This window comes from Echinops telfairi, unplaced genomic scaffold (assembly GCF_000313985.2).
Source record: "Echinops telfairi isolate 266 unplaced genomic scaffold, ASM31398v2 ScPeMD7_7457;HRSCAF=8495, whole genome shotgun sequence".
NCBI lineage: Eukaryota > Metazoa > Chordata > Mammalia > Afrosoricida > Tenrecidae > Echinops > Echinops telfairi.
In genome coordinates this window covers 29,331,068-29,342,234 of record NW_022111357.1, presented here as the reverse complement: position 1 = coordinate 29,342,234, position 11,167 = coordinate 29,331,068, and the positions used below count along the sequence as shown (strand labels likewise).

The window sequence follows — 11,167 nt, the reverse complement described above, 5'->3', positions numbered from 1 at the left end:
CCCCCCCCCCCCTTAAATAGATTGGAAAACAAAGGTTGACTGGTGGGAGTAACAAAGGCTAATGAGCCCTGGTGGCATAGTGGTTATGTGCTCTGCTGCGATCTGCAAGGTCAGTAGTTCAATACTACCAGCTGCTCCTTGGGAGGGCTTTCTACTCCCATAAAGAATCACCACCTCAGACACCCGCAAGGACAGTTCTACCCTGCCCTGTAGGGTCAGTGTCGGTGGACTTGGCATTGAGTTGTTGAACAAAGGCTATCGGAGAAGATCCTCATTGAATAATTCACTGCTCCCTCAAGGTGATTCCCCAGACAAATGCTGGCTCAACGGGGTGGCGGGGATTTCCTCTCTGATGGAGTGTCCTGTTCGTGTCCTTTGCCCATTTTCTAATTAGTTAACTTGTCTTCTTATTGTGGAGCGGCTAAAGATTTCTGTGTACTTTCAAGATCGATCCTTGTCAAATACGGTGTTGCCAAAGATTGTTTTTCCCAGCTCCTAGGTTCCCTTTTGACTCCCCTGGTGAAGTCCTCTGATGAACAGAAGTATTTCGTTTCCAGGAGGTTCCATTTCTTCTGGTTCATCTTGTGTTGTGAGCACACCTGGAGCCGGGCTTCTAGTCCAGGTGTGCTGAAAGTTAGAACCCTGGTTTGTCCCTGTGCTGCCTTCCAGGGACTTTGATCGTAGCGTCTAGGTGTCTGATCCACTTTGACTTCATTCGTTTTTGTGTATGGTGTCAGGCAGGTATGCACCCTGACTTATTTTTCTAGTTCTGTCAGCACCGTTTATTAAAGAGGCTGCTGCTTCTCCATCGAATGGGCTAGTTCAACCCTCTGGAAAAGACATATTGCCCGTGGGTGGGTGGATTTACCTCTCAGGTCTCTGCCATCTGTAGTCTAGACAAGTTTCTCGGTGTTTCTGGAGCACACTGGAGTTGGAGGAATACTGATTTGTGGGATCTGGAATATTTGGAGTTCATACTACCAGGATGATGGAACAGTCTGATCCCAGCCTTTTGATGGCTTTAGCCACAGCCAGGGAGGCACTGTGGGAAGAGGCCAGCCCTTGGTCTGCCCTGTCTCTCTGCCCTTCTCCCCTTCAACATAACCATGAAGATGTCCCCACCTTCCTCCCTCTGCTTGGGGCTGGGGAAGCTTCCGGAGGGAGGGTCAGAGACGGTTTTACAGCTGGAATGATCTAGAGAGAGAAGAGCCCCTCCCAGGGGGGTGGGAGAAAAAAGCGGAAGCCTTACCTGGAGACGAGCGCAGGTGAAGCAGGTAACGAGGAAGGGAGCAGCCAGAGAGGGGAGGACCAAGGGGAGGGGAGGTGGGAGATTCTTTGTTCTGCCCTGGGATTATATCTGTCTGTCTGTCTCTTTTCCTCTCTCCTCCTTCCTAAAGGGATTTAAGGCCACTTATACAAATGCATAGCCGCCCCCCCCCCCCAAATAACAATCCATACAGTGGTAAGAGATATAAAATAAGAATTCAAACAGAAGGAAAATTACTGGTTTGTAGAGAAACAGCACCCAAAACTACTGGATGAAAAGCCCCGTCACGGTTCCTGAAAGTGTGGCAGCAGCCAGGCGGAAATGAGAACCAAAGTGTGCCATGGAATTTGAGCTTCCGCAGCCACATGAAATCGGCACCTTTTCCAGTTTACTGCCCATAATCCCTCTGGAGATCCCTTGTCCGAACTCTGACATTTAGAGAACTTTCTCAGATGGGTCCTGGTGCGACACGTGCCAGTAAGCAAAGAATGCAAGAAGCGCTTTGAGGCAGGCTTCCTCTGGGTAAGCCAAGGGCACGATGCCAAGCCTGGTGGTTGTAAGTGATGGGAGCCTTCTAGGCTGAGTGTGCATAGGAGCCCCTCTCCTATTGCTGGCCCCTGAGCGCTAAGGCGGTGCCCCTGTGCCCCCAGGACACCCTGGAGAAGTGTGGCAGGTGTGCAGAGGTGGTGCGCGAGCACATCATCAGGGCCCTGGGCCAGGCCTTCCACCCCAGCTGCTTCACGTGTGTGTCCTGCGCCCGCTGCATTGGGGATGAGAGCTTTGCCCTGGACAGCCAGAACGAGGTGTACTGCCTGGACGACTTCTACAGGTACGGGAGGGGCCCGCACACCACCGGGAGGGCAGGGGGGCACAGGACAAAGGGCCCAAACCCTAGAGCCCAGGCTTGGGTCAGAATGGGATCTTCCAGTTACACACATACACACGCACCACATTCTCCTAGATGAGAGGCCCGTTTCATCCCCGAAACCCTGGTGCCTGGTCCTTACTATGCAAGTTCCCCTTTCCCACGCTCCCAACTGCTTCGTGTTGGATCTGCTATTCAAACCCCTGTCCATCTTCCCGCTGCGCCTGGCTCTCACCCCCACCCCGCCTCCCCTCTGAGCTGCGAGGCCAGCCGAGGGACACAGATAGCCGTGGGACTGTCCTGCAGACTCCGACCCGTGAGTCCTTGGGTGGCTCCCGGCCTGCCCCAGGGGAGGGACAGCTGGGTCTCCGAGAAAGCAAGCCAGCAGGCAGTGTTGTCCGGGAGGAGGCCCATGAAACGAACCCAGCCCACCGAACACAGGAGAGTTCTCGGCTTTCTCGGTCAGCCGTTCCCAGCTCCGGCCTGGCCGCTGTGAGCTAATTATATCCTGGGAAGCAGCGCGGTGTAATTACACAGCACTCCCCCTCCGCCAAGTTGTGGTCGGTGCACCAGGTGCTGTCACTTAGCAACGGGCTGCAGCAGCTGTCAGGGGAGCAGGAGTCAGCTGCGGCTCTGACAGCCCATGTCCGAGGTCCTCAGCACCAGCGCCTCCCCAGCCTGCCTTCCCTTTCCCTCTAGGAAATTTGCCCCCGTGTGCAGCATCTGTGAGAATCCCATCATCCCCCGAGATGGGAAGGATGCCTTCAAAATTGAGTGCATGGGAAGAAATTTCCATGAAAACTGCTACAGGTGTGAGGTGAGTGAGGGGGGGTCATGACATGCTGTTCCAATGCCCAGTATTCAGCCACTGAGTCTCCCTGGTCCCTGCTGGGCGCTGGACTGGGGACATGTACCCAGGATGGGCTGGGGTCTCTGTGCCCATGTTACTAGCAGAGATGAGTAACTAGGGAGAGAATTGCAAACAGTCTGTGAAAAGGTCCTGGAGTGGCGCAGACGATGCTCGGCTGTTAACCCAAAGGTGAGCAATTCACTGCTAGCCAGCAGTGCCACGGGACAAAGGCCTGGCCGTCGGCTCCCAGAAAGAAATGACTTGATGGCAAGAGGCGCTGTGTGTGTGTGTGTGTGTGTGTGTGTGTGTGTGTGTGTAAGTTAGTTTATTAATCAGAACTTGTTTGCTAACGATAGAAACCAAACCCAAACCCATTTTTACAAGAAAGGCAATCTGTTGGCTCATGGGAAGGCTGGTGGTGCCAGAGCCTCAGACAGCGTTAGGGATCTCACCCAGTCTCTTGGTTCTGCCCCTCTGTGTTCCTAAAGGCTGTCATTCACTGCGAGAAGGGACAGGTGGCACCTGGCCACAGATGGCCCAGGCTTACATCTTCCTAGCCTAGAAACCTCAAGGAGACACTATCTCATTCAGGAAGGCATGCAATCCCAGGAAATGCTCTGATTGGCCCAGCTTAAGTCACATGTCCATTTTAGGCCAATCCCTGTGGCCAGGGTCTAGTGTGCTGCTCGCTGCCTGGAGACTCTGTAGAGGAGTTGTTAAAACCATTGGATGGGGAAGGGGGCTGAGCTGATGCTCAGCACAGGTGCCCTTTCAGGTGGCCATGGACAAAAGCATGTTTGAGGGCAAAGAGACAGTGATGGCATCTATCCTAGAGGAACCAAAGGCATTTTCCTAAAGGAAGTGATGTTTGACTTGGGTTTTGAAAGAGGAGTAGGGGTTTGCCTGATAGGGGAACGGAAGGCAAGATGACGGTGGGGAGCCTGTGAAAAGCCCAGGTGGTTGGAGCAAGCCTGAAAAGTCAGGGGTCTCTGGGCATCGCTAGAACAGTGGAGGCCAGGGCAGCGGGCAGAGGAGTCTAGGCTGGCTGCTGGCTGCAGGCTGCAGGGAGGGAGGAGGTGGAGCTGGGGAGGCTACCTACAAGCTGGTGCCATCGTTCCAGCAAGAAATGCCCAGGGGTGTGACATTGATTGTGGCAACGATTGCACAACTCTTCTTAGTATGGTCAAACTATTGTAGGATATGAGACTTATATGCCAATCATTAAAAAAAAGAAAGAACAACGTGTGAAGCAGTGCACTCTGAAACACATGGGCTTGCTGTGAGTCAGAATAGATTCAACAGCTGTGATATGCCAGAGGCCCTTCGACTCCTCATATTTGATCAGAGGGCCCCACATCTCATCTTGTCCCGGGTCCCCTGAACTATGATGCTGGTCCCGCTGGATAGGTTTCAATATATACACACATCACTGACGTTTCTGCTTTCTCTGATCATGGAGACAAAGGTGGCAACTTTTGTGGGTGTCACCCCAGTGGGAAATTCCAAGCAAACAGAACCATTCTAAACACTCGGTGACGCATATTTAACATTTACTTACTCAGATCCGTAGGGCCCAGAAACTGTCCACTCGGGGCGACAAGGGAAGGTTGGCAGCGAAGTCGACAAAGGGCTTCAGTGCTGTGTTCTTGGTTAGTTATCGTCCAAGGTCTGGCTGGCAATGTGTCTTGAAAGAACAGTAACAGAATCCAAGTACTATTATCCCCACCAGAGCCCTAATAAGGTGCAGGGGTGATTAGCATTTGGGAAGCCTGGCAAGTGAACAAATAAAGCCTCCCAATGAACTTGACCAAGGCTACTAAGAAAGCTACCTAGCAAGTCAGAATTTGAACCTGGCAATTGCATTTCCAAAGGGAAGACCTTTAAAATTTTACATATATATATATATATATATATGTAAAAATTTAAATATATATATTATATATATAATAACTATTTGATACCCAAAGGGAAGACTTTAAAAAATATTTATATATATATATATTTTTTATAACTATTTGATACCCGACTGTCAATTTGCATCCACATTGACTGGAGTTGCAGTGACAGACAGAGGGAACCCGTGTTATTGAGCTGGTTTGTGGGGTCTTCATCCGGATTTCATTTTAACCGTATGTGGATGCAATCCGGGACATATCCGGTTCCTTTGGCCCAGACAGCCTTGAGCCTGCTGTCGATCCACACATCTGGTGTTCCCAACTCCTCCATGGCACATTTCCCACTCTCCTTGAGGGCCCGCGGGCCCATTTCTTGAAGCCCGGGCCATGGGTGCGCTGTGGCCCTGCTCAGCTCCCTCCTCGCGGGAGCCGTGGTGCTGGGACCAGTTTGGGGAGCCCGGGGGAAGGTTCTTGAACTGCAGTGGGCCGGTGTGGATTGGGGTGCTGTTCCTCCAGGAAGTGAAAGAGGTTTCCGGAAACTGTCCACACTGTCTTACCGATCCTGCCCTTCTTGGGGGGCCATCTTCCTGATTCCTACTGCTGGAAGGGCGGTCCTCCTTTTTATACAAGGGGGGAGAGTCTTAATGGGTAAAAGGCCTCCTCGGATGGACGTTGCCTATTTGATGCTCACGGGAGTCTTGGGGATGAGACGATTGTCTCCGTTGAAGGGTGCAAACCGAGGCTCTGAACAGTGCTTCCAGTCGTAGGCATTTCAGCTGGGTCGCTCCAGTTTTCTGCCATCTTCTCCTCTCCCCGTTCCGCCCCCCGCCTTTGCAGACTCGGCTGCAGTTGAGGTGTTTTCTCCACCTTGACTGTGACGTCGGAGAGGCCCCCTTGGAACAGCAGGTTTGGTGTTTGATGCTCACACGATGTCGCATGGATTATTATGGGTAGTGTGAGCAGAGGCTGTTGTTGGGTGCCATCCAGTCGGTTCCCCGTGTACAACAGAACAGAACACTGCCCAGGCCTGCTCCACCCTCACAGCCTGGCCCACGTGTGTGTCCACTGTTGCAGTCACTGTCTCACGCCATCCTAATAATCCGGTGGCCACCCAGAGCCTCCAGGTGAAGTTGCAGGGAAGAGGCACACGAGGGCGCCCTACCCAGCTGGAAGCTGCACATTTAGGGGGGAAGCGGCCACCAGTGACCCCAAAGTTATCTCTTTGGGAATCACGCGCCCCCCCCCCACCCCGCCAGTGGCTTGAGACATGAATGCAGCTTTCATGGAATCTGGTGGCCTTGTGGTTGCAGCAAGATCAGTAGTTCGAAACCACCAACCACTCCTTCGGAGAAAGCCTGTTCCGGGGTCTTCTACTCACATAAACTGTTACAGTCTCGGAAACTCACAGAGGTAGGTCTACCCTGCCCTAAAGGGTCACTGTGAGTTGGCATCAACTCAGTGGCAACGAGAATGAGGGCCCCAGCCGTGCCCTACACTGGCGGGTCTCTGGACATGCGTGGCTCCCTCCCTGCCCACTCTCTGGCATGGGCCCGGCCCAGAACAAAGTGGCGACCTGAAAAACTGGTAGTGTTCTTGTTTGTGCTGGGCTTGGAGCTGTGTGGGCCTCAGCGCCATGGAAAACTCCCTTGGCCCAGAGCCGGGAAGCAGCTGCGTGGCCTGCAGCAGGCCCCGCCCTTCTCTGGACCCCGTTTCCCCACCTGTGAAGTGAAGAGACTGGCTGAGTTCAAGGGTTCACGTGCAGATACTTGCGGGGTGTTTGTGCAGTGCCAGCTGCCGTCTGGGCCGGGGTCTCCAGTAGCCAGTGCTCCTGCTCGGTGGAGCTTGCCTCCTCACAGGGCCTGGGTGGGTTTCACTGTCTTTCCAGCCCCAACTCTTCATGGTCTCTGCCTTTCACTAGAGGACTCCCGTGACCGGGAGGGTCCTCAGGTCTGCCCTGGGCAGGTTCTCATCCAGTTGCTTGACCTTCCGTGTTGCTCACTGTGTTAGGGTTCTCTAGAGAGACAAAACCAGATTGCTAATAATTTATATATAGATTTATACAGATAGATCTATAACACAAGAAGTAAACAGTTAAATTATAAAGCAGTACCAATGGCTCAGTGCAACTCACTCCCGTGAGACAGTTGTGAGACACTGGCCGTCCTTCAAGTCTTGAGGGCCGCCGGGTAGTCCTCTGTAGAGCAATTCAGGCTATCCGGCCACAGGCAGCAAACAGCAAGGCAGGTAGGTCACCAACAGTCAGCCAGATGACAGGGACTGACAGTCCCCAGCTTAAGAGATGTACATTCCAATGGTGTGGCGAAGCAGGTCTTGAAGGAACCTCAACTTACAGCGACACAGTCCACCGGTTAGGTGTCCCACAGGTAGTGTAGCTTGCAAATTGAGGCACAGAACAAGCAGGGCAGCTGCACACTGGTCCGATGATCAAAGAGAGACAAGAAAGGCGAGGCTCACTGAGCCATTTCTCTCTCCGCTCTTCAATTAATCCCACATGTGTTTATCAGCCAGGTTGGCACAGTAAACTAACTACCTCACTCACAGTGAGAGCCCTTGTCTGTTTGTCTGTGCTGTGAAGACCTGGCCAGCTGTGCAGGCAGGCAGGTAGAGCAGAAAGGAGACGCTCATTCTTCCTTAAGGGGTATATTTGTTCACTGGATTTATTTGAGACGCACTAGCCCACTGCTGTCCAGTCGGGTCCACTGTGTGGGCCCGTGTGTTACAGAGCAGAGCTGTGCTCTGTGGCCTCTCCTCCATTGTAATCTTTACAGACCCCCATCACCCAGCCTTTCCTCGGTGACACTGCTGAGTGAGTTCAAACGCCACCTGCAGGTTAATGTCAAATGCAAACCATCACACCATCCAGGGACCTCAGAGAGGTTCCGATGCTGGGCGGCACTGTGGCGGCAGTGCCATGGCGCGAGTGGCAGCATCCACATGCCTTTGTCTCCCACAGGACTGCAGGATCCTCCTGTCCATCGAGCCCACTGACCAAGGCTGCTACCCCTTGAACAACCGCCTCTTCTGCAAGCCATGTCACGTAAAGCGGAGTGCCGCGGGGTGCTGCTGAGAGCACCGCTGGGGGTGGGCAGCCGTGCCCACTCGCCGCCCTGCCATGCCCCCCTCCCTCCCAGGGACCCTTCCCTGATTTGTTTCCTTCCTGCCTCGCTCTTGCTTCCTTTCGTTCTGAGCTGCCACGGGCCAGCCAGCTGTGCTGCCCACTGCGGGGCGGCACAGGCCTCCTCCCAGCATCCCTCAGGCAATGGGACTTGCCATGCCAGAGCATCACACATACTGGTCCCGTTTCCAGAGCACTAACCCTGCAGCCGTCTGGTATGGGGTGCTGAGTGGTCCTTGGGGGGCCCCAAGGGATGAAGTGCTTGACTGCAAGCTGAAAAGTTGGCTGTTTGCACCTGCCCAGAGGCACCTCGAAAGACAATCCCGGCGAGCTTGATTCGGAAAGATCACAACCTCGAGATCCAGATGGTGCCCAGTTCTTCTCGGCACGGCTCTGCGGGGTCACTGGGAGGTGAAGGTTACTCCACAGCAGCTGACCCCACTGACTGTGGGGTGCAGGACTGAGCTGTTTGACAAAAATCCCAAGGTCCCATATAAAGCACTTGGGGGAAAAACAAACTTGAAGTTGAACCTGTGGCTCACAGGATTCCTTGGATTTGTGGCAGCATGGCCCCGCCCTCACATCTGAGACTTGTGTGGGAGTAGGGGTAGCCCGGGGCCAGGAGGGAGCCTGCCCAGCAAGGGCAGGAGGAAAGGGAGATGTCCACACACCGAAGGCTGATGCCAATGCCGGCTCGCTACCTGCAGAGTGCTACAGGGACTCAGACAGGACCTGAGGGCTGCTGGGGACACTGCAGGCTTAGGTGTCCTGTCTGCACCCTGGCAGGGGTCATGCATACTCTCCCCAGACACACACCATGCCAGCATGCCATCCTTTCAGCCTCCAAGTTGTACCCCTAGTCCTAGCGGGACCCTCGAGCCCTGGCTGCCCTTCCACCACTGCCTGAGCCAAGATTCTTCCTTTTTAAAGACACTGCTGTTGTTGAAGACTTCTTATACTTGGCTGTGGGGCCTGAAGAAATGAATCAGAATGGCTTTCCTCCCTGGAGGCGTCCCCCTGAGTGATAAGCGCCTCTGAGGATCCACAGGTGTTTTCAAGGACCCTCTGATTCCAATCCAGGAGGGAGTCTTTATAGACCCCACCCCCCACCGCCAGAGGGGCATCAGGCCAGAGCACAGCTTCTTGCTCTAGACTCAGAGCAAGGAGTCCCAGACTAGCCGTTCACATCTCACCCAATGGTTGTCATAACCAAGGGCCACCTGTCCTTGACTGCTCTAATCTCTTCTTGAATTCAACACCCTTCACTTTTAGCTCACTTCTAACTTTAGCCTCCTACTCAGCAGTACGCCCACCCAGTCACATGTTGATGTGTATTCCCGTTTTTTTTTCCTATTACACAGTCAAATAAAGACTTTTAACGTTTGCCTGAGCTGTCACACGGGAAAAAACATACTGGGGGGTGGGGGAGGGGGGACGCGGGGGAGCCCTTTGGCAGCTTGTGGCACGTGGTTAGGGCGTTCTTGCCAGGAGTGGGGCTCTGCTCTCAGACGGAGCAGCTCATCTTCCTCCTCATGTTCAGCAGTCAGGACTGCGGCCAGCCACACGTGCTGATGTGCACAACACGTGCTGACCCAGCACTCTGTCACCAGCGGTGGGGTCGGCTGCAGGGTGTGCCCTGTGGGGCCTTCTGCCTGGAGCTACCCTTTTGCTGCAGGGGTCCTCTGTGACCACCGGATCCCTTTGCTGGATCCACACCCGCCCACGACACACACAGCTGCGCTTGCTTGCTGGGCGGGCCTCCAGAGAGGGGTTCCGGGCGAGGAGGCCCACTGGACTCGGGCTCAGAGGCTCAGGTCCCAGACCTGGCGGGCACTCAGTAGTGTTGGCAATCTCTGAACCTTGAGTTTCTCATCCATTAAAGGGGAACAATTCCACCCCGATCGGAGTCGCTGTGATGGCCAGAAACACCAAATGCAGAGACACCGGGTTCGGGGAAAACACACACACACACACACACATCTTGTGCTGATCACACCGTTCTGGAGCCTGCTCTCCTTTCATCGGCACGCCCTGTTGGCCATGTAGACGCAACACGCAAGCTGCATCACTGGGGGACCTGGGGGTGGGTGTCTCAGGACATGGGTTTGGGGAGGGGCTTATTGTAGGACTGGGGGGAAGGGAGGGCGTTGCTCTTCACGGAAGCTGTGAGGAGGCAGGGGTCATCCTGTGATTGGGAAGCTTACTCCTTTGACCCAGAATGCAGTGCTACAGCAGTGGTTCAGCCAAGTAAAAGACACCCACCATTTGAATTTTTTCTTAGAGTTCAGTACACAACAAAACCCTCACAAACGCCACCGTCGCCATGTGCGCGATGCAATGACTTGGCTCCCCTGGATCTGTTAGGAAACCCCCACCCGTCTGTTTCCTAATGATTTCATCACCATTAACCATAAACTCCGTGTCCTTTAAGGGAAAACTCCCCTCTTTCCGCACCCCCCCCCACCCTTGGTGCCCACTAATATCTTCACTTAAAAGAAACCTCACTGCCCTCTTGTCAGTGCCGACTCGCAGCTGCCCCTGTGGGTCTGAGACTGCTGCTCTTCCCAGGAGCAGAAAGCCTCGGAGCAGCTGGTGGTTTTGAATAACTGCTACTTCTCTGTTTCACGTAAGCTAGCACGTACAGTGCTTGGCCTTTCACCACCGGCCGGCTCGGTGTGTTGGATACCGTTGGTGTACCCGTGTACCTGCGGATGGATGCTGGGCTGGCCTCCTTCGCAGAGCAACCTGGTCCCATGTGTATGAGCCCTGGAGTGATTGCTAGTCAGCGGGTCACATGGCCTGGCTGCAGAGGCCAGGCCGGCTCCCTGTAGTCGAGGGAGGATTTTCCTCTTAATCAAAGAAAGGTGTTTCCTATCATGGAAATGTAAGCTTGTGTTTACTGCCTTGGGACCCCCCCAGCGTATGGCCCGCTGGTTAGGTTAGAAGAGGTGCCATCTGGATGACCTTCGGCGGAGATGCCTTTGCCCTCTGGGCTGTACATCTACAAACTGTCCGCTAGGGGGCACTTCTGTGCGGACGTCAGCCCTAGGTCTATCCATCCCCCAGAGCTCCCCGCAAACGGAGCCGCTTAAGCACCACTGCTAATCTAGAGCAGGGCATCAAACTCAGTTACAACACGGGCCATCTGCTGCAA

General features: G+C 54.1%; 1 protein-coding gene across 1 annotated transcript in view; it reads left to right on the top strand.

The window, feature by feature from the left end:
- FBLIM1 (filamin binding LIM protein 1) overlaps nucleotides 1-9,397 on the top strand; it is a 40,392-nt gene extending 30,995 nt beyond the window's left edge. Inside the window, exons 6-8 of the mRNA XM_013005310.2 lie at nucleotides 1,918-2,096; nucleotides 2,832-2,949; nucleotides 7,852-9,397. Coding sequence (XP_012860764.1) covers nucleotides 1,918-2,096; nucleotides 2,832-2,949; nucleotides 7,852-7,965 — 411 coding nt within the window. The 3' untranslated portion in view covers nucleotides 7,966-9,397. The remainder of the gene's footprint in view (nucleotides 1-1,917; nucleotides 2,097-2,831; nucleotides 2,950-7,851) is intronic.
- Nucleotides 9,398-11,167: the final 1,770 nt, after the last annotated feature.